We start from the raw sequence: 23477 nt of genomic DNA, 5'->3' as shown, positions 1-23477 counted from the left end.
CGACTGCAAACACACATATACTAGCCACTTCTTTCAAACTTCTCAAAGAAGATGCAAGAGTTAAGCCAGTCATTGAACTAAACAATTTCACAAACCAAAGTCTACACACCATCGGAAAATAGCTAGATAAAATAGAAGCCAACATAGATAGACTTTCACATCCCAAACCAACAATTAAAGAAAATGGAGTTTTAACAAAACACTCCCGGTACTGTTCACTTTTAATGAAAAACCACATTTTTACCTTTAATTGGCACTATTCACTAAACCTTTAAAAATGGATTTTCGTTAAAAGAGAAGTTTTTTTGGACTTTTCATTAGTTTTCCTTAAAGAAAAACCCTTAGTCAACTTCCCAGAAGCCTCGTCTAGCACAACAGCTTTAAAGATGATCTCCGCTAGTCAGAAAATAGATCAAATGTTACAAGAGTTGAAACAAGAAAAAATAATCAATGTCTTACAACACCCAGATGAATCTCAACTAGAAACAACTTCTGTAAAATGAAATTCAAATGACGAGAGTGAACAAGTTCAATTAGAAAAGTAGAAGAAGCTTTTCAGAACCTTGAACTAAAACGAATCACAAACAAAAAAAGTAAATCCAACAACTCTTACCCAGAATTAGTATCTAAGGTCAACACCTCCGGATATTCAATTTGAAGAAAGAAACATCCATAACCAATTTTCAGTCTCAGCTGATCAACTCTATGAATGGAACATATATGGGTTATCAAAACAAGAACTTTTAAACAAATTACAACACATCTCCATGGTTACTAATAGTTATGTTACCAACCATAATCTCAATCATGCCCAAGTTGTCGACCTTTTGGTCACTGGATTTACAAGAATGCTCCATTATTGATGGGAGAAACATCTCACTGAACAATCCAAGAATTAAATTAGAAATGCAGTAAAACAAGACGAAGAAGGAACACCTATTTTCGATGAATGAATTGGAATAGGAGTCACAGACGCAGTCAACACGTTACTTTTCATAATCATAGAACATTTCATAGGAACACTTAATAATGTCACCTCAAGAATTTATGACCAACTTAGTAACTTAAGATGTCCAACCCTAAGCGATTTTAGATGGTACAAAGATGTTTTCATGTCTAGAGTCATACTTAGAGAAGACAGTAATCAACCATTTTGGAAAGAAAAATTCATTAATGGCTTGCCAAACTTGTTTACCCATAAAATCAGACAAGTTTTAGTAAATGAAGAAGGTATCATACCCTATAATACCCTTACTTATGGAAATATCATTAATATTATCCAGAAGGAATGATTAAAAATGTGTATTGATATGAAAATCACAAAACAAGTCAACAAAGACAAGTCAATAGTCAAATACGAATTATGAACATTCTGTAAACAATATGGATTACCTCAAATTGCTCCGTCCAACAAAAAGAAGAAATCAAAAACCTACAATAGATACCCAAATAAGAGGAACCCCAAATACAATAAATACAAATTCAAAAATGAGAATTTTGAAACAAACAATTTTTATGAGAAACCCAAGTCCAGCAAAAAGTGGAAGAGGAAGCCCTCAAGAAAATTTCACTCCAAAAACCAAGAACAAAAAGTAAATTGCTACAATTGTGGCAAATTCGGTCACTATGCAAATAAATGTAGAGTCAAGAAAACAATCAACTAGTTTAAGATCTCTGAAGAAGAGAAAGTCCAGTTAATCCAAGTCTTAGAATTAAGAGACACATACCATAATCAATCTAAAGATGATTTAGAGTTTAATTCATCTTCTTCCAGTCACTCCTCCAGTAGCCTTTCATCCCCTGACATCAAGGAAGAAAATGCCGATAATATCAGCGATATTTCGCCGATATTATCGGTTTTTCACGGTAACGATATTTTAATAGGTATCCAATTGGTTTTCATCTAAATATCGCGATATTATCGATAATATCGCGATATTTTCGATAATATCGCGAGATCAAAACCCAAAAATATTTAAAAATTGCTGAGAAGCCTCAACAGATAACTACACTTGATCTTACCCAAAAGGGCCGAGCAAGGCATGCTTTTCTCAGCTTGGGAATGTGGCTTTTATAGTCATGTGTGCTTGCTCGCTGCCTTTGCGTGGGCGATGTGGGATTACAGAAACCAAGCTTGGGAATATGGCTTTTATAGGCCTGTTTGCTTGCTCACTACCCTTGCGTGGACGATGTGGGATTACAGAAACCAAAACGTTTGATGCTTGTCCAGGAATTGTGAAGAAGTACCAACATTTTGAGGATTTTCATTGGGCTATGAGAGAAAGATTGAAAACAATCAGCAACTTAGAAAGAGTTGCTTACCAAAATCTGAATGAAAAGTTAAACATCAAAATCACCTTCCCAATTCGATCCCAAAAGGAAAATCACTATTGACTAACCACGACTGGCTTGCTTCTTTTTGTCCAATAATAAAAAATTTCAAGAAATATCAGGAGGAAAATTTGAGATATATTTGTAGGAATTACCCATTGCAATTCTTTGAATTCTATCTTCTCCTGGCAAAACTGCTCATTTCTTTTCTGATGTTGTGTTTGAGAACAGTATGAATATCAAAAGTACATAAAACATAGAGAAATAATACATGTAAACAATTAGCTATAAAAAATAGAGAGAAATAATATCTCTAAACACAATTAGCTAAATCATTTAAAACACAAAATTAGCCAAAAGCAATAAAGAATTAAATCATAATCAAAACCTATCGATGATTGTCCATGCATGCTTGCTTTGCGTTCCAACCAAAATCTGCATTGAACAACAATAAAAAAATTAAAAAAAATAAAAGAACATAGAGAGTAGCATTATGATTGATTATGCCAACATCAAAGCCAAACAATGAAGGAGTGGGAAAGAGAGAGAAATATTAAAATAAAAATCCAAAATAAATAACTTAAGAAACCAACCATATGGATTTAGAAATTTAAAGCCCTTGTACTCTTCATGAGTTCTTATTCCTATGTGGTAGCCTGGTAGATGAATATGAGGGGCAGTTATGAGAAACCAAACTTATGCAATATTGCTTTGCAAAGAGATAAACATGGAGTTTATTTGTTTACATATGAATACTAACCTGCAATTTTGAGTGTGACAAACCTTGTTATGCTGGATCCGGTGACAACATACAAAATATTCCAAAATAATCACACAAAAGAATATATGATAAAAATAGACAGAGACAATAGAAACGAAAATACCACTCAAACACCCAATGGCATTAGGATCCTTTGTAAATGGGTTGAAAGCCTCATCACCTCTTTATGATGCGATTCAAAAAAGCATGATCAAATCTCGGAATTGAGTAGCAATAGAAGAATCTAGTGGACTAAAAAAAATCCCAAATAAATTAAAACAGCAAAAAAAAAAAAAAGGAAACAAAAATGGGGCCTTCTATCCTATATTTGTGGACAACGATCAAATGCTAAAGATTAAACAAACATAATATGTTCTACTGCTTAGCAAAAAAAGCTACAAACCCTTTGCTTATCAACAAAAAAAGACAAGTCCTTGCACTAGATATACTTTCAAATTACGTTGAGTAGCAACCTGATATATGTATTCGGACAAATTATAAAACAATTGACACACTCCTGGCTTCCAAAATTCAATTCTTTTACTTTATATAAACTTGAAAAAACATAATCGGCATCCAAATTAAAGTTTAGTCTTATTCAACGTATTGATTTTCAATCGTTAATTGATATACTATAATTTGGAACTTCAACGCCTAGACGCATGCTTATGTGTAAGAAATTTAAAGTGTCAAACTCGGCACATTATTCTTCATCATTTTATTCACTTCTTTTTTTTTTTTTTTAATATCCTAAATAAAACCTCCCAATATTGTACTAATTAATTATATATAAATGATTATGGTGTGTTTAAACTTCTTTCATTAATTACTACATATTTTCTACACTCACAATGTTTGCCAACTCGCTATATAATCAACTTAAATCAGTTAAATCCATCATGCAATGCATTTCCTTCCATTTTTTTGTGATAAACTAATAGATAATTGACTAAATAAACATCCTGCAAAGTTTCAATAAAAATTTCCAAGTTTTTCTTACAATTTCCGTGGTTTCCATGTAATTTTTATCGATATCGATATTATCCCGATATTTCCATCGATATTTCCGTGTTTTCGGACTACCGATATTTCCGATATTACCGATATTTTCTTCCTTGCTTGACATCAAGATAAGATGCAGGGATACTTGCTGTAAGAGAATTTCAGTCCTCAATAAACAAGAATATCTTCTTATCAAGTTAATCAGTCAAATAGATGACCCTGAGTTAAAATCATTTTACTTAAAAAAACTTTAGAAATTAGTTTCCCAAGGAGAGGTCAGTAGTAGTCAACCACATATAACTCCAAAAATCTGTCTTAGTACAACCCTGGAAAGGTTTAATAAAACTAAGAAAGAAGTTACAATCAAGGATTTACAAAGAGAAGTCAATAACATCAAAGAAGAAATTAAGTTTCTAAAATCATAAAACCTAAAAATTTGTTCACATCTCTGTAACATTCAAACACAAGATTTTTTTGGGAACAATGAAATCCAATCCCCAACAGATGAAGAACAAAATAATTCTTCATCCGATCAAGAATTAGAATCCAAGTCCGTAAATAATCCAACACAGAACTTAGTATTAGGATTACTGCAAAAGATTAGAATCCAGAAATGGTATTCTAAAGTAAAAATAATAATTGAAGATTTCCAATTAGAAACAATTGCCTTAATTGATTTAGGTGCAGATTTAAATTGTATTCATGAAGATTTAATTCCTACTAAATATTTTCATAAATCAACAGAAATCCTTAATGCAGCAAACCAATCACCAATGTAGTTAAAATATGAAATTTCGAAAGCACATGTTTGTCAAAACAATGTTTGCTTTAAAACACCATTCGTTCTGATAAAAAATAATTCAGATCTAGTCATCTTAGGGCTACCCTTCATAGCTCTATTATATCCTTTCAAAGTACACCACATCGCATAACCACGAAAATGCTAGGACAACAAAAATCACATTTGAGTTCTGCACGGAAACAGATCTCAAGAAATTAAGACAAATGCAAAAAGATAGTATTTCAAAAACCATCAATCTAGTTACCGAAAAATCACAACAAATTAATTTCTTAAAAGAAGAAATTAATTACAAAAGAATTGAAGAACAATTAACAAACAAATCTTTATTACAAAACATTGACAACTTCCAAAAGAAACTTGTTAATGAAATTTGTTCTGACATTCCCAACGGTTTCTGGCACAGAAAGAAGAAAATACCAACAAAAGCCAGGCCAATTCAAACGAGTCAAGAAGTTATGGAATTCTGCAAAATAGAAATTCAAGAACTTCTCAATAAAGGAATAATCAAAAAGAGTAAATCACCATGGTCTTGCCCTGCTTTCTATGTCCAGAAAAATGTTGAATTAGAAAGAGGAATGCCTAGGTTAGTCATTAATTACAAACCTCTTAATGAAGTCTTGGAATGGATACGGTATCCAATTCCTAACAAAAGAGATTTAATTAAGAGACTCAATTAAGCAGTAATCTTCTCAAAGTTTGACTTGAAGTCTGGATTTTGGCAAATTCAAATTCATGAGGATGATAAATATAAAACAGCATTTGTCACTCCTTTTGGTGGTTATGAATGGAATGTAATGTCATTTTGTCTTAAGAATGCACCCAGTGAGTTTTAGAATATCATGGATGAAATATTTAATCAATACAGTCATTTCTCAATCGTTTACATTGACGATGTTCTCATTTATTCCAAATCGATAAATGAGCATTGGAAACACTTAAATATGTTTGCTAGGATAATTAAGTCAAATGGATTAGTTGTCTCAGCAACCAAAATTAAGTTATTCCAGACCAAAATTAGGTTTTTAGGATACAATATCCACTAGCCAACCATTCAGCCAATAGATAGAGTAATTCAATTTATGGATAAGTTCCCAGATGAAATCACTAACAAAACCCAATTACAAAAATTTCTAGGATCTTTAAATTATGTTGCAGATTTTTATCCACACCTTAGGCAGCAATGCAAACCTTTGTTTGATCATCTAAAGAAAATCATTCACCATGGTCCAATACTCATACTTTCATAATCAAACAGATTAAGTCACATGTTAAGACATTGACTTGTCTTGGCATTTCAACTCCTATTCATTCAAAATTGTTGAATCTGATGTGTCTGAAATTGGTTATAGAGGTATTCTCAAACAATCAACTTCTTCTAGAACTTCTGCACAAATTGTTCGTTTCCATTCAAGAGTATGAAATTCAGCACAAAGTAATTATAGTACTATTAAAAAAAAATATTATCTATAGTATTATGCATTAGTAAATTCAAGATGATTTATTATACCAAAAGTTTTTAGTCAAAGTCGATTGCAAATCTGCAAAGTATATGTTCAAAACATTGCATCAAAACATATTTTTGCATGATGGCAAACTATATTAAGTATTTTTTTATTTTGAAATTGAATACATCTAAGGTAGCCAAAATTGCTTTCCTAATTTCCTAACCAAAGAATTTCTGCCGGGAAATAATAGTAGATCAAAAACCTGATCGAAGAAGGCTTTCAGCCTCTCTACCACTACCACCAGTAAAACAAGAATCAAACCCAAATTCTTCATCAGCCCTAGCCATAACCAACCGTTTCACTCCCTTAGGTTCCACAATAGGAAACCCCCAGCCAAACTACCACTCACCACGTCCCAATTACCAGTCAGCCATAGTCAATCAATATGACCCATATTCAACTCCAACAAACCCATCATTATCTTCATCCCAACCAATCAGCTATACCAAAACATCACCATATGTCAAAAAAAATCCTAGTGAATACCTTTTCAGTGTTCTTTTTAATCTCAGTAGTGAACAAACTCCAGAAAAACAGGTCAAAAATGTCTTTCCACCCAACTTCCATTATCGACCCACAGAGTCATACAAAACATTGAAATTCTATCAAGCTATTCTTAGGGAAACCGAATCAATTTCCATCAAACCACTTTACAGTAAAACCCATGAAAACAAAATCCTATACCATTCCCCTTGCATTGTTAGATTTTGAAGTGAGTCAGATTGAAGAATACTTCTTTACAAAAGTAAAACCCTTCACACCCAATACATCCAGTTACCCAATATTCACTACAATTATTTTAATTACATTGATGCCTAGACTAATATCTTTCTTCACCAGACGGAAGATTTCAATCATTCATGATTCATTAATTTTGACAAAAATTTTAAGCTAAAGTTTCATGCATGGTTCCTAAAATGGTGGTCAATCCATAACTCAACAATCAGTCTTTTACCAGAAGAACTTATGTAGAAAATCTCCGCCAATTTCTAGTCAAAATTCGACAGAAGAAAAATCAGCTACAGTATTACACTTCTACCAATATTCATGGCTAAGTACAAAGTCACATGGATCTTAAAGTGGAATTATGAAGTTGTTATTGGTGAAGTCTATAGGGTGAGATCAATCAAGTGGTAGGATAAATTCAATCAACAAAGGGTCATCAGTCAGGTCCTCTCTGAATTTCCAACTACTTCATTTCCAGTAATGCCAACCCAGCCATTGTTGCTAGTCATTCCGGCATAATCATTATCGGACATTAGTCCATCCCCATCCCTAAAAAGAACAGTCAAGTCATCCAAGTCAACAAGCACAAAGAGCAAGGACAAAGCTGCCCAGCTCCAAGGCCTAGCTCATCAATTACTTGCCGAATTAGCGATACTCCACACTGGAGATGATAAGGCTTCAGATTCAAAGTTTTCAGATTCATCATCTCAACAACCAGCCAATCGAAACAACCAAATAGTCAAATGGGCTGACTACCAGGATTCTCAAGACCCATTTGCATAAAGTCATGTGAACTCCATGATAATCACCATGTGAAAATTTTAGTCATCATTTCAAGGCACCATGTGAAACAACAAGTAAAGCCATGTGGATGCATTAAGTCACCATGTCAATCATCGTGTGAAGCATTCAGTCATTATTCGCATCCAATATTCCGACAAAGCAAGGAATCAATCTATTAGCATAAATCACTCAGCACGCTCCACAGTAAAAGCAACAATTATTCTGACAAATTCACTATTCATCAATAGTAAAAGCAAGTCATCTTCCATCTCGTGCTTCAAGAGTGAAGAAATCAATCATTCAAGTCTCATTTTCCTTGTCTATAAAAGGAAGACTCCGAAGAAAGAAAAAACAAGTTAATTTTCACAACATTTCCTCAGTTCAAATTTTCTTTGAGTTCACATCGTATTCCAAGAAATCAAAAATTGTAAACACCTTAATTTTCAAATGTTAAGGATGCCTGCGTGCACCAATATCCTTTTCATTAGTCACTTTCTTATTTGCTGACTCAATCGTTAGTAAATCAATTGTAAGTTCCAATATACATTTTGAAATAAAACTTATTTTCAAATTATATCTGCATCATTATTTTGAATTCATTATTTTCATTATGAATATTTTCATAACAACTTATTTTAATTGGCATAGAATTCTTACTCTCAGTCAAATCATTGAACATCTCAAGTTCAAAGTTAACATAGATCGGTCTTTCATATCTTTCTTTTTATTCATTTACCACAATTGGTTTCATGCTTTATTTAATTTGATATATTTTAAAATTATTTCCCGCCTAACATGACGCCGTTTCCGGAAGCGCCAACTCAGAAGAGAAGACCCACTGCAAAATTTACCACATTATCTGAGATCCGAAAAACAATCCAACCTCAGCTCCGAGAGCTCAACAGCAATGGCGTCGCCTTTGCCGTGCTCTCTCCCTCCTCGTCTCTCGCTCATCTCCAAAACTTCACCACCTCAGCACCACCGCCTTCTCCTTTGCCCGACCGGACCGGACCATTTCCGGTTCAAATGCCGGGGGGGCAGACCGGGTTCTTCACCCGGCTCGGCAGGCTTATCAATGAGAAGGCCAACAGCGACGTGGAGAAACTCTTCTCGGGATTTTCAAAGACTCGCGATAATCTCGCCGTCGTCGACAAGCTCTTGCTCTACTGGAACCTCGCCGACACCGATCGAGTCCTCGACGAACTCGAAGAGGTTTTCTTTTTATCCCTGTTTATTTCTCGGGAAAAAGTTACCCTCAATTTTCCGGGGAAAATGTATTAAGTATGTTCTTTTCGGTTTCAGGCTCTGCTGGTATCCGATTTCGGGCCGAAAATCACGGTCAAAATTGTGGAGAGTTTGAGGGAGGATATAGTTGCTGGAAAGCTGAAATCTGGAAGCGAAATTAAGGGAAATCCTAACAGCTGGCAAGAACATTAACATTGTCTCTCCGAAAAGTACCGAAATTCTTCCGATTATATAGGAATAGGAGTTAGGTATATAAATTTGGTTGAGCAATCGAAAGGAGCGCTTGTTAAACTTAAGTTAATTGGTATGCAGGTAAAATGTAATAATGTGGTATCGAAAGAAGAGTGTGCTTGATTTGTTAACTATTAAAGGGAAAACCGAACTTCAACTCGGATACAGGTGATGAGCTTTCTCGAGTTTTAGATGTTGTGTCCAGCTTTAGAGTTTAATTGTGGTTATTATTTGTTGTGTTATCAGGAAACCAGCTGTGGTTATGATTGTTGGCGTTAATGGAGGCGGGAAAACAACATCTCTTGGTAAGAATAGAACTCCGCTCGTATCATGTGCTCTCTGCTCATGTCTTAAGACACATTTTGATTTCCAGCCTATTTACTCTGACGGCATGCATATTTGGGAAAACTTAGTGGAGATGAACTCAAGTTTAAGAAACCTTTAATCCGAACTTCATAGTGACACATCATTACAAAATCCAACATTTGGGGACTGTTTTCTTTAATATACTTTCAGCTATCTGTGGTTTAAGCAATCGAGGACCCATTAAGATTGATAATGATCTGATCAACTCTCCTCATGCAGGAAAGCTCGCTTATAGATTGAAGAATGGAGGGGCAAAGGTGTGACATTTTCATCTGTTGATTGTCCTGGCTGCAATGAGTTGGCTTCGTCCTTTGCGAGTAAATATGCCTATTTCAGTGGCTTTGCGGTCTAAATCCCTTTGTGGTTTCAAATTGGCCAGGTATTAATGGCTGCAGGGGATACCTTTCGAGCAGCTGCATGTGACCAGCTGGAGATATGGGCCAAGAGGACTGTGTGTGAGATTGTTGTGGCTGAGAGAGAGAAGGCCCAAGCATCATCAGGTAGGTAGAGAACTTGGATTGAACAGACAGATGAAATTATATTTTCTTTTTCAGTTGACATGGTATAACTACTGACATATAGTCTTAAAGTGCTTTCTGAATAGTTATTTCTCAGGCTGTGAAGAGAGGGAAAGGACAAGGGTATGATATTGTCTTATGCGACACCTCTAGATGTAAGTTTGTTCGAGAACCTTTCATACGTCTGTTGAACTGTTTATGTAAATTTGTGAGCTTAGCTGATTCATCTGCACTTCATGTATATAACTTCAGGTCTGCACACTAATTACAGCTTGATGGAAGAGTTGATTGCATGCAAGAAAGCTGTGACCAAAGTCATGCCTGGTGCTCCTAATGTAAGCTCTGTCGTTGAACACTTTTATCATCTTTCTATTATCCAGTTCAAAAATCTAGGCATGTGAGTGCATATACTTCCCCTTGAACAGAATAATTCTGAGTATAGTATGTTCTTTGATAATGTATCATGTCGAAAAATAGTTCTTGCAAGATGATGCAGTTGCATCCTTGGAACCAATATGGATCCATGAATAGGATACTGTGAAAGGTAAAATCAAGTCTGGTAAAGTGATAGCTGAGGAAAATGTTAGAGATATTGTATTTACCAGAGACCTTCTATTGGATTAAAACAAGGAACATCTTTTAACTACTTTGTCATGCTCTCAAACCTTTTGCGTAGTGTTTATTGGTGATATGTAACTGTACCTCTGAAAATCTTACATGCTTATGCCATATTTCAAATAACCCGCTTGTGCTATTATTAACACTTTATACTTTCATTTCTTTGATTTGTGAATCTATCTATTCATGCCTGCCACTACCATATCCATCCGTGTATTCTTTGATTTGTATGTGCCCAGTTTATTATGTGAGATATCTAGTAACTTCTCCAAATCCATACAATCTGTCTTGTGACACCTTTTTCTATATGTGCCTATCTATATTTCTTTTAATACATGCAGGAGATCCTACAAGTTCTGGATGGGACCACAGGCTTAGACATGCTTCCGCAAGCAAGAGAATTCAATGAAGTAATGTTCTTATCGTTTACCTTCTGAATTAAGATGGTTGATTATTCTTCGCATGATCTAGTTTGTCACAAGAGTGTTTAAGTTTGTTCCCTTTCGTGTTTTGGGTGCAGCATGTTATATTCCAGTTTTGTCAGTTAGAATAGAACTTAGATATTTGATGTGAAAATTACTTGACACACAAATTAAACCCTATTGATGACAGCACAATACTAACAATTAGACTAAAACAGACTCTAGGGAGTAAATTGGACGAATTTAAGACTAAATTGAGACTCAAACAATGTTTATGGACTAACTCTAACCTATATTGACTCAAAACGCTCTAAAGAACCTAAATTGAACAGATTCTGACCTAAAAACACTAAATAGAAAGAGGGGATTGTTTTTGACGAAATTAAAGTAAAACTAAACAAATTGCAAAGCAAAGTAAGTTAAAACGAAATTGAGATGAATTCAAGGGTGAAAGGCTAGTTAGAGGATCCTTCTTCACACATGAAAATATGCAACATAAATCGATTTCCAGTATTGTTTCTTTAAACCATGAATGACAATGCTCCAAATTAATCGTGAATGCACAAATTAACTCTCAGATTTCCCTAAATTCATTGAATTGAATAGACAACGCATCGCAATCAAATTATTCTCATCAAGTTCCCTATATGAACAGCATGATAGAGATACATTCAAAGATTATTAAGTTCCATGGAAATCATAAGCAATGACAAGGCAATTATAACTATGAAATGCATGATACTCTTGCCAAGAATCTACTTAACACGATTGTGACTAACAATCTCCACTACTTGTAATTATAAGTTTCTAACGATTAGGTGAAAGTCCCTTATAATTTAGCATCAAATTCACGCATGCAAACTTAGTAGGCCTCCTTAATCAACACACAAGAATAGGTTATCAATCAAATAGATAAGTAAATCACATTCATGTTTTACGAAACAATAACTGAAAGGAATAAATTCATATTAAACATATGTCCATGGCTTCGAATTCACCACTAACTAATAAGAATTTAGTTACACATGTTCATAGCAATTGAAAAGCAAATTGAAATAAACAATGAAACTAAAACGAGGGAAGAAAGAACTCTTAGAACTCCCAATGATGCAAATGGCTTGTGCACAAGGTCCTCCTTCATCAATGGAATGCACGGCAAGGATCTTCTTCCTCTCCAAAGGTGCGCCAGAGATGTATGTTGGTGTAGAATGGTGTATATGGTTGCAGCAAAAGTGTTTCTGAATGGTATGAGGGGTGGTGAAGAATTTTGGCGTAAAACACATATATATAGGCACAGCAAGGCTAGGGTTAATCAGATTAGGGTTACAACTTAGCAGATTTTAAGGATTAGGGCTCTAGGGTTCAGCACAATTAATGAAATCCACTAAGGAAAGGGTTTCGCCCAATTAATTTCTGAAAAGGATTTGTATAACCCAAATCCACAAGGAATAAGGCTAATATAATCAGAATCCAAGGGGAATTGGGTGAGGAAAGGTGCGGCACACATTGGAGGGAAAGGAGAGTGGATTGCAAGGCAAGGCAAAAGCCTTCTAGAAGGAAATAGGCGCCACTTTTGTAAGGATTCTAGAAACAATGTGTTTTGTAGCTGATTTAGGACTTCTAAAAGAGAATTCTTCTAGAAATAGGTTCTAGAAATATATATTTAGGTCCCCTTGCAGCTAGGATTAAGGCATGATAAGATTAGGATAGGATAAGATAAGATAAGGTTAGTTTGGATAAGATAAGGTTGGATAAGGTTTTGGATAATGTTTCCTCTTTTGAGCTGATTCCTTATCTTCTTTGTCTTGAATTTAATTTCTTCATCTCCTTATCAGATTCCTAGCCTTTTGAACTCCAAAAACGTCCATCCACCTTGGCCCATACATGTACTATCCATTTAGTGCCCAAAACTGCTCCAAAATGCACCAAAATGCATTTTCTTGCTAACTTTGTCATTAGGACCTACAAAAACACGAAAATAGCTTAAAACACTATAATAACCACAAACTAACTATAAAAGTGCAAGAAAACAAGCTAACTAAGTCGCATAAATATGCTCCTATCAATATTTGATTGAATATCTTGCCCTTAATCTGTACTATAATTCTTTGTGCCACCTCATTTGTGTTTTGATTGTTTGCCTTGTACATATTGTGACAGATTGTTGGTATAACTGGTATGATTTTGACAAAACTTGACGGTTCTGCTAGAGGAGGCTGTGTGGTATGTTCAAATCTTCTGTCCCATATAGTTTTCAATTTTGAATTGAGTTATTGACGTAGCTTCTGTTATTTTCAAGGCTTAATTCTTAAGTCTCTTTTTCGGCCCTCACTAATTATAAGGTTGTATCTTATTTTAGGTCAGTGTGGTGAATGAGCTCGGCATCCCTGTAAAGTTTGTGGGTGTTGGTGAAGGCGTAGAAGACCTCCAACCGTTTGATCCAGAGGCCTTTGTTAATGCCATATTTTCATAGTCCGAATGTAGGTGAGTGTGCAAGTCTCATACATCAAGTGACTATAATCTCCTGATCTCAGATGTTATGTTTCTTTTTCAAGGCAAGTAGACGTGAGGGATTTTTAATCAGATGTTTTTTCTCGCATTGTAGAGAATTACCGGATCCCCATATATATGTGTGCTGGAGGGTCGGTGTTTTGTCCGTGTACTGAGATCGGTGCTTAGGATGAAACTTCCAAGTTGAAAATCACACATTAGGTTTTTCAGACAATCACGATTATTATTGGTCATGAAGTAGTGCTATTTTCCGCCATATTGGTGCTGTAGGCTGGAAGTTAAGGCTTAGAGTTGATGCAAAATTGCCAAGCCTTAGGCCGCTGGGCGGTTTCCGCCATGATTTCTCTTGCAATGTTTTGTCAGTACTCAGTGTACATTATTTTGGTGCAAAAAGTTCAAAGACCCTCTATGCTTGTCCAGGGACTTTAACTACTAAGGAATTGGCCTCCCGCATTCAACCTTTCACTTCTCTCCAAAGCAGCAGCAGCATTAAACATAAAAAGCTCCAATCAAGTCAGCAAAGTATCCCCGATTAGCATCGTATTCCATTATCACAGGAGGAAGCAACTCTTTGAATACTAATTTGAAGACTAAGCCGTCTCAACTTCAATGTACAAATTGTACGATAACCACTTTCATCTTCTCCAAGTCGTCTTCAGACTCATCGTATAGATGATATAGCCCGTCGATCAGGAGGTAAGTGATTACATGGCAGCCTCCAAGGTGCAATAGGTGACAAATATTTAGTCTTTGGACATGACATACACCGGTATACACCCCTGCAAGTGCTCCCCATTCCGTTCCAAATTCAAACTACGGAATGTCAAAATTGCCCATGCATTGTCTTCTTCCGGTTCTGCTGCTGCTTACCTACGTGAGGACGATTTCTTGAGCTTCACGCGTTGAAATAAACGTCGATTGATGGACCTGGCCTGCAAGCCCGTGGCAGAAATAACAAAGACCGGCAGCTGAAGAGGTTCGTAAAGGAAGAAGCTCTCCCTCGTAGGATTTGTGGTTTTGTACAAGTGTTACTTGGTTACAGAGATGTTGAGGAACGTCCTCAGGAATTGTTGGTTGCATTAGTTTTGTACTTTGTTTCAAGGGAATGCAGAATTAAGATCCATAAGCTTGAAATGACAGATACATTGTTTACATACCAGTAAACTGTAGTGTCTCCGCTGCACGTCCCACGTCTCCCAACCTTTCCTTGCGCGAGGGGAGAGAGATACAAAGTTGGGGGATATGAAACTCGTGTAGAGAACGTTATTTTCGTATGCATAAACGTACATATAATTAGCTCCAATGTTATTAAATGATAACCTATTTCGCAGTTAAAATCACATATAAGAAGATTCTCCACGGATCTTATGTCCATATTATCACAATACATTGTGACATGGGAGGCAGTCATAAAAATTGACAAGATATGCAATAGAAATGTGCCAACGAGGTACAAATTTGGGTAAACAAATAGAGAGATATTTGACATGCGAATCATAATTTTGCAACAGGCGTATGGTAGAACGTAGCACGAGCAGTGTAAACCAAGCGCCCGGTTTTCTTGAGTTTCAATTCAAGAGCTATCACGCTCAGATTTCTTCCACTCCGAACAACAGATGAGTCAACTATCACCTCTTCCTGTAAAAGTCCCGTCAGGTAAAGTAAAAATCGAAACAGAAAGAAATGAACAGCATGAATAACGCAAACTATAATCAAAACAGAAAGAAATGAACAGCAAGAATAACAGCATGAATGTCGTGGTTAGCTGATTGCACCTTAACCGATGTCCAAAAACAAATTGAATACCTACTTAATTTTTTAATAGTTTCATCAAAATCTGGGAGCATTGTGTGCAACTTGGGCAGTTATTCTTGGAACCTATACCTAAACAGAGTTTGGGGGGGTTTCAAAGCCACTATCAGCCTGAGTCAATCAAGTATGATACAGCCACGTTATGTCGTTTAAGGTTTGGAAACTTAGCACCGTCTGTATATCCCAATTTTTGGCCCATTTCAGTTGGTATCACAATCTGTGATAACACAATTCCACATTGGCATCTTCAGAAAGTGGATTCAAAGTACAGCGAGCAACCTCTTTTTTAATTAGTAAGAGATTTTATTAACAAAAAGAAGAAACGACTCAAGAATGACAGAAGTATAAGTTCTCTGCATCAAGATGCACAAAAGGCAGACCCTTGACATTCAAGGAATTGCACACAGAAGGTACAAATCCTCCTCACAATTTACAAGTTTTAAGCGCCAACAAGATCCTAAATCCTAGTTTCTTCCTTTGACATTCTATACCAATACAATTACCATTTGAAATGCCTCAGAAGACCATTCGATCTCCAACGAAGACAGCTAAATAATCTATAGTAAAGTTTGAATTCATTTCCACTCTATTTTGGCATGTGCATCAAACTTTATATAGCGCCATTTATATAAAAACAAATGTAAATTCTACGGGACTTACATTCTTTGTTGCACTAGAGAGGTAAGAAATGCTCAGTTCCCCCAGAAAAAGCTCCTTATCATTAGCCACGACGGTTCTTGCACAAGCTACAGACACAGCCTCAGCAACAGCAGCAATTGCTCCTCCATGAAATCCGGAATAGAAATTCTGCATATTCATCAATAAAACATCATTACGTTTGTTAGGTTTCAAAGACAACAAACGAAAAGAGAAGAAAATTAACCCGAAATACAAGAACAATTGAAACAGACGTCAAATTGAAATACAAGTGCACATTAGTGAGCAAAATGGCGGACTTCAACAAAGTATCTTTGCTTTGCTTTAGATCAAAGTCTCAATCAGGCAAGCTAATAGAATGGATCTAAGCCGATCATTAGTTTGGTTACACAAACACCCTTTTAAATCAAGCAACAATTTTCTCAGCAACCAAACAAGCACACAGCTCCATTCAGTCAAACCCAGATACCAAAAACAATCAAACCCAATTCAAATCAAACAAATCCCAAAAGGGTCCAATCCTATCCCTCAAATATTCCCACTTTTGGGAATAAATAACCCATTTCTAGAATTTTCTGAGCAACCAAACAGAACCACTGAAAACTAAAAATTGAAACAAAAAATAGAAACAAAAGAGGGGAAGATAGATTACAGTGACAGCAGGCTTCACAGATACGAGGCAGGTGACACGACCACGGGATATGTGAAGGGGCTTCAGGAGGTCACGAATGATGTCGGAGTATGTATCCTTTCTAGCATCGAACTCATCTGGGACGGGGTCCGAGATCCCAACTCCTTGTAGAAAATTCAGAACTCTGATCACGTCTTCCCGAGGAATGTCGTCTGCAATTTTTGCTGCGGAAGCGAAGTCCTCCGTGATTTCAATGGAGGGTTTCACCATTTTTGTCCTATTGCTCCTGTCTATCTGTAACTATTGAACCAACTGCATCTTAACAATTGGAGAAACGTTCACACCTAGGGCTGGAAAAAAATACCGAAAATCCCGAACCATACCGAAACCATACCGAAACCAAACCGAAAAAATACCGAACCAAAAATCCCGAAAATTTTAGTACCGAAACCGAACCGATCCCGAATTGTTCGGTATGTGATTCGGTCTTACAATTTGAAATATTCGGTATTCCCGATCCCGAACCGAACTTTATTAATATTATATTAGGTATATTATATATATATGTGTGTGTGCATGTGTCTGTGTGCGTCTGTGTGTGTGTTGGAATGTGTGTGTGTGTGTATATATGTATATGTGTCGGTGTGTGTGTGTGTATATATGTATATGTGTCGGTGTGTGTGTGTATATATATATGTATATGTGTCAGTGTGTGTGTGGTGTGGTGCTGACAAACGTTGCATCAAGCACATGGGAAGGGATGGGTCACGCAAGGCAAGGGTGCTTGCTTTCTGAAGACAGAGCCGTCTCTCTCTCTTCCCTATTTTCTGTCTCATCAGTCATCTCTCTTCTTGATTATCTCCCAGACTCCCTCTCTCTACAACCCATAACCTAACCCTTCATCTCTCTCTTATTTTCTGTCTCGTCTCTCTCCACAACTCATAACCTACCTAATCCTTTATCCCTCTCATTTTTTCTGTCTCATCTCTCTCGTATTCTCTCTCTCTCTCTCTCTCTCTCTCTCTACAACCCAGAAACCACCTAACCTTTCCTTCCACCCAATCCAAAACCAAGCCAAACATCCCTACTCACTCTCTCTCATTTCATTTCGCCTCTCATCTGCCTTCACTCAGTCTCAGACTCTCCCTCTCTTTCTCAGATTTGAAGCTTAGCAGCCACCCACCGTCTAGCAATCTGACTCCGACGAACTATCTCCACTCCGGCCACCACCACACCTCATGGCTTCATCCCCACCTCCGGTTCTCTCCAGTGATTCTCTGTGTGTGTGGGATTTCGAATTGAGGTTAGGGTTTTGAATTGGGGCTTAGGGTTTCGAATTGGGGGCTCGGGTCAGGAGGAGGTCCCTCTCTTCACTCTGCTTCTTTCTCGACCATAAATCTTTCACTGGTTCACTATCACTATGTCTCTGATTTCAATTTGGATTTTTAATGCAGGTTCGGATGATTTCAATATTAATCTAAGACGATTTGGATTCTGATGATGTTCGGTTTCGGGAAATTCTGAAATACCGAAAATATTTCGGGAATCCCGAAATTTGGGAATCCCTAAATTTCGGTTCGGGATCGGTCATGAGATTTACGTCCCTAAAATTTTCGGTTCGGGATTTGATATGCCATTTTTGGTTCGGTATCCCATACCGAACCAGCCCTATTCACACCAACACCAAATGGATAGTTAAGACTGAAAATTAAGGGTGCGTTTGGTACGTGGGACGGGACGGGACGAGGCGTTCCGTCCCGCGTTTGGTGCGCCAAAAATGGGTGGAACGGGTTGTTCCACGGGACAGATTTTGGTTGTTTTTGCGTCCCACCTCCCCCCTGGAACGGGTTTGTTCCACGTCTGTGGAACACAATGTTTTACCATTTTAAGACAAATATACCCCATGTCTTTTTCAAAAATTACACCCTCGTTCCGTCCCGTCTCTTCCAAGCTTCTTCAATTATTGGGCTAATAAAACAATTTGGTTTAAACTTATTTTTTGTCAAATTTAGCAATCCCGTCAAGGACCCATAAGAGTTTCCCTCCAACCAGGAGGCCAATAATAGCGCTACACGTGTCGACATCAGAAGCCAATTATAGTGCGACACGTGTCAACATCAGAAGTCAATCACAACACGACACGTGTCAATGTCAAAACAAAGATAGAAACTTTCTTCTATGAAAGGAGATCATTCTCTCACAATATTTTTGAATGTCATTGGTACTAAATCATTCACTCGTACTCACAAAAGGAGAGCTTGAACCTATGTACTTGTGTAAACCCTTTGCAATTAATGAAAACTCCTCTATTCTGTGGACGTAGCCAATCTTGGTGAACCCACGTACATCTTATGTTTGCTTCCCTGTCTCTATCCATTTACATACTTATCCACACTAGTGACCGGAGCAATCTAACGAAGGTCACAAACTTAACACTTTTTGTTGTACCAAAGTCCCCACTGATTTTGTGCAACAACATTTGGCGCCGTCTATGGGAATTCCCACTCTCTTCAGCTTTGTTAAGCTGGTTTCCACCATTCGTACACTCTCTTTTGACCAGGCATTTTTCTCCAACAAGTGGAGTGAAGGAAGCCACAACACACAGAACGACACCCCCTCGCACCTGGTGCGAAGCAACGAAATAAAGAACAAAAGAAGTTTGCTATTCAGGCTAAAGTCGATGAGCTGGAGGCTCAAAACAACAAAATAACGATGAAGAATGAGATCCTCCAAGAGCAGTATGAGAAGGTCTTCGAGATGCTCCACGAGACTAGATATACTAAAACACATGAGCTCACCACCCTTGTAGAAGTCAACCATCAACTGGGTGCCCCTCAACACGGAGGGTTATTTGCCCTCGACATGGGTATTCCTGTTGAGGAGTGAGCTACTCATTGAAATGGCGACCAACATGAAACTTCTCTCAACACAGCTGTTTCGACCCGAAACAGGAAGAGTGGAGGAAAACACCTCCTTACAAAAGGAGTGAAAGGATCGAAAGCCGTCTTTCGCGACTGTCGAGACTTCCTAAAGCAACGTCGAGACAATCCCATCCATGTAAGCTCAAAGATCAATGACCTAAGGGTGTCTGAAAGACTCGGTCCCCTCCCATGTACTAGGCTTACTATCAATTTGGGGAAGGGGCAACAAGCCTAGAGAAACACGAAGGTATAGAGGACTCAGAGATGTTCCGACAAACATACCTTGGAAGTCAATACGGCGAGTCCAGGGAAAAATCACATGCTCTTGATCAAACCTTCCTACTTCCAAGAGGACATGGAGATTTACGAAAGAAAGCTCAAATGGTACATGACTCCACTCAGGACCCTCTTGTCCTACAACTCCTTAAGGAAGTAAACAAATTGAAAGCCAAATAACAAGCTGAGATACTTGATTGGAACCAACCTAGGCCTGGCCCTCTTACAAGGAGGATCCTCGACACCCCCCTCCAAGCAAAGACAAAGCAGCAGCTTGGCTTGCAACTCTATATTGGAAAATTGAACACCTTAACCTCTTTGAGTCCACCATGGCATACCGGATGCACACAGACAAAGAGCGATGTCTTCTCTTCCCGAAGCTCTAAACTGGTATTGCCGTCTTCCACATGAGACAGTAGACTCATTTGAGGAATTGAGGAAACTATTTGTTTCTCAACACATTTTCTAGACCAATCGCTTGCATTATGCGGATGACTTATGCACTATTCGCCAGAAGCCAGACGAGTCATTACATATATACTAACCACTTCAGCCATGAGTATTCTCGTTATGCCAAGGCAGACGACAAGACTGCCCTCAAAGCGTTCACGGCAGGCCTACGTGACTGTTTCTTTAAGTACATGATCAATGCCAACACTTGGAATACTTACTCTGAGGTGATGGCGTAGGCTTATAACCATGACTCCGTCGAGGCAAGGACATACCAAGAGAAACCCCCAACAACCATCCCTTATCAGCAAGTGGAGAGTGAAAGCCAGACCCACCCAAATGAGAAGACCTCAACCTTTCAAACTGCAGCGGTGCCTCCCTTGCCTTAATACTTTGCCAAGTCAACAAACATACCAATCTCAAGGCAAAAGGAAAGATTTTCATCCTCACCAGTCTCATTTTAGTAAAAGGAGTAAGGGACACTATCGCAATAACTAAGGGTATCACCATGATAAGCCCATCCCCAAGCAGTTAACACAGTGGGCCAAGTACGTGTCAAGACAGGCCCTACCCCGAGGTATGAGACATACACACATTTGAACGCCACATGCGTGGCCATTTACCCTAGTATAGCACACCTAATACCAAAGCCAATGCCAAGGCAGTCAGGCTACAAGTGCACGAAGAACACGAGCACGTTTTGCTGTTACCACGAGCATAACAGCCATGATGGCGAGAAGTGTATCACCATTCGTGATCATATTGAAGCTTTGGCGCGTGAAGGAAAAATTGATGAATTCTTCTTTCACCCTTCAAGGGATAACCGTAACCAACACCAAGTGAATGTGATATATTCCATAAGCGGCAACACACCCATATCTGAATCTTCCAACAGAGCCATGAAAAAAATCGAACGAGCTTTAAGGTCTGGTCACCAAGTGTTTCACGTAGAAGACATCAGGGGAGGTAAGTGTCAAAAGCCCAACTGGGATCCAATATGTTTCTACCCTGAGAAAGAAAAAGGTATCATTTACCCTTACAATGACCCATTGATCGTGGAAGCTCACATAGCCAACTTTGAAGTACGACTAATCCTAGTAGACACGGGGGCTTCGGTCAAAATCATGTTTGTTAAAGCTTTCAAGGCACTTAATGTAGCTAAACGCTTGCTCGATCACTCGATTTCTCCTCTGATAAGCTTCTCCGGTGATATCGTGCAACTTTTAGGGAGCATACACTTACCTTTCACCATTGGTACAGGCCCTTACACAACTACCATTAACACTAACTTCCTGGTGGTTGATTGCCCAACAACATACAATATCATCTTTGGATGCACAGGTATCAATGATATTAAGGCCATGGTATCCACAAATATGTTGTTGATGAAATTTCCAACCCCCTATGGCAATGGTCACATCAGAGGAGATCAACTTAGTGCACGGTCATGTTACAACACTTCAATCAAGCAACAACACCTATCTGTGCCCAAGGAAACCCTTTCTATACATGACCAAGTCATAAAGACCAACCCTGACGAAGCTAACTTGGATCTTCACGGTGGCAACAGTCAACTTGATGATCCTTGAGACAACTCTTTCACCCAGCAAGCATAGCCCATTGAAGAGTTGGAGAAGGTTTCTATCTCAAAAGATTATCCAGATCGCATGGTGAAGATTGGCACCACCTTGTCACCACCCATTTGGTTGTCATTGATCTCTTTTTTTGCAAGAGAACACTGAGGTCTTCGCTTGGTCATACGAGGACATGTTAGGCATCTCTCCCGATATTATATGTCATCGCTTGAGTATTAACCCTAAGACCAAGTCGGCGAGACAGAAGTAAAGATCTTATGACGTTGAACGATATGAAGCAATGAAGGCAGAAGTTGAAAAACTCAAAGGTATAGGCTTCATCCGCGAAGTCAATTACCCAACATGTGTAGCAAATGTGGTCCTTGTTAAGAAAAATCCAACCAAAAAAAGTCTCATGCTCCAAAAGGTCTTGTGGAGAATGTGTGTCAACTACACCGACCTAAATAAAGGATGCCCGAAGAATAGCTTTCCTCTTCCCCTCATTGATAGACTTATAGACTTTATGGCAGGGTGTGAACGTCTGAGCTTCATGGATGTTTACTCAGGATACAACCAAATCCTCATGAACCCTCCAGACCAAGAACACATAGCCTTCATTACTGACAAATGACTATATTGCTATAAAGTCATGCCCTTCGGCCTAAAGAATGCATGAGTGACTTATCAGAGACTAGTTAATTCAATGTTCGCCGAACAGATTGGGAAGAGCATGGAAGTTTACATTGATGATATGCTAGTTAAGAGCAAACATGTTGACCAACACATCACCAACCTATCTGAAACTTTCACAATTCTAAAGAGGTATCGAATAAGGTTGAACCCTAACAAATGTGCCTTCAGTATAGGCTCTAGCAAATTCTTAGGCTTCATGATAAACCAACGAGGCATTGAGGCTAATCTCGAGAAGATCAAAGCAATCCTCGACATGAAGAAACCGGTAACTTCAAAAGACATTCAGAGCCTTATTGGTAAGGTGGCAGCCTTAACTAGGTTCATCTCTAAGGCCATAGACAGATGTGCTCCTTTCTTCAAAGCACTTAAGGGAAGTAAGAAGTACATTACATGGACTGATGAATGTGTTGAGGTATTCAAGAACCTCAAAGACTACATGAGTAAAGCCCCTATGCTCTCCAAACCTGAGGTTGGTGACACTCTCATGATCTATCTGTCGGTATCGGCTTCAGCTGTAAGTTTCGTTCTCATTCGAAATGATGGTAATGTCGAATGGCATGTCTACTACACTAACAAGGCCTTACAAGATGCAGAGACACGATACTCCAACATTGAGAAATTGACTTTAGCATTGGTCATGTCT

General features: G+C 37.9%; 1 protein-coding gene, 1 long non-coding RNA gene and 1 pseudogene across 4 annotated transcripts; 1 reads left to right on the top strand and 2 right to left on the bottom strand.

The window, feature by feature from the left end:
• Nucleotides 1-2143: 2143 nt before the first annotated feature.
• Nucleotides 2144-3777, bottom strand: LOC126629874 (uncharacterized). 3 transcript variants are annotated; one of them, XR_007625880.1, is made up of 4 exons: nt 3092-3777; nt 2925-2987; nt 2358-2766; nt 2144-2272 (listed from the first exon to the last, which is right to left on the bottom strand). It is a non-coding gene; the product is annotated as an uncharacterized LOC126629874 (long non-coding RNA). The 3 variants fall into 3 exon arrangements; XR_007625878.1 differs by having other exon boundaries at nt 2144-2766; XR_007625879.1 differs by having other exon boundaries at nt 2144-2766; nt 2925-3091; nt 3216-3777.
• Nucleotides 3778-8716: 4939 nt separating this feature from the next.
• Nucleotides 8717-14959, top strand: LOC126628096 (cell division protein FtsY homolog, chloroplastic-like; annotated as a pseudogene).
• Nucleotides 14960-15104: 145 nt separating this feature from the next.
• On the bottom strand, nt 15105-18614 carry LOC126628094 (uncharacterized). The gene is made up of 4 exons (XM_050297676.1): nt 18599-18614; nt 16942-17264; nt 16293-16439; nt 15105-15458 (listed from the first exon to the last, which is right to left on the bottom strand). The coding sequence occupies exons 2-4, from the start codon at nt 17188-17190 to the stop codon at nt 15315-15317; spliced, it is 540 nt and encodes a 179-aa protein (XP_050153633.1). The 5' UTR covers nt 17191-17264; nt 18599-18614; the 3' UTR covers nt 15105-15314.
• Between the last annotated feature and the right edge of the window lie 4863 nt (nt 18615-23477).

This window comes from Malus sylvestris, chromosome 7 (assembly GCF_916048215.2).
Source record: "Malus sylvestris chromosome 7, drMalSylv7.2, whole genome shotgun sequence".
Taxonomy (NCBI): domain Eukaryota; kingdom Viridiplantae; phylum Streptophyta; class Magnoliopsida; order Rosales; family Rosaceae; genus Malus; species Malus sylvestris.
Note: the sequence above shows the minus strand (reverse complement) of the source record. Positions and strands in the feature narration are given on the sequence as shown.

What these genes read in the sequence shown, in the direction of transcription:
- LOC126628094 (XM_050297676.1), bottom strand. Translation starts at nt 17,190, where the DNA reads ATGGTGAAACCCTCCATTGAAATCACGGAGGACTTCGCTTCCGCAGCA. An exon ending in CTGTGAAGCCTGCTGTCACT is followed by an intron (nt 16,440 to 16,941) that starts GTAATCTATCTT and finishes ATGAATATGCAG; the next exon opens with AATTTCTATTCCGGATTTCA. An exon ending in TCTCTAGTGCAACAAAGAAT is followed by an intron (nt 15,459 to 16,292) that starts GTAAGTCCCGTA and finishes GGACTTTTACAG; the next exon opens with GAAGAGGTGATAGTTGACTC.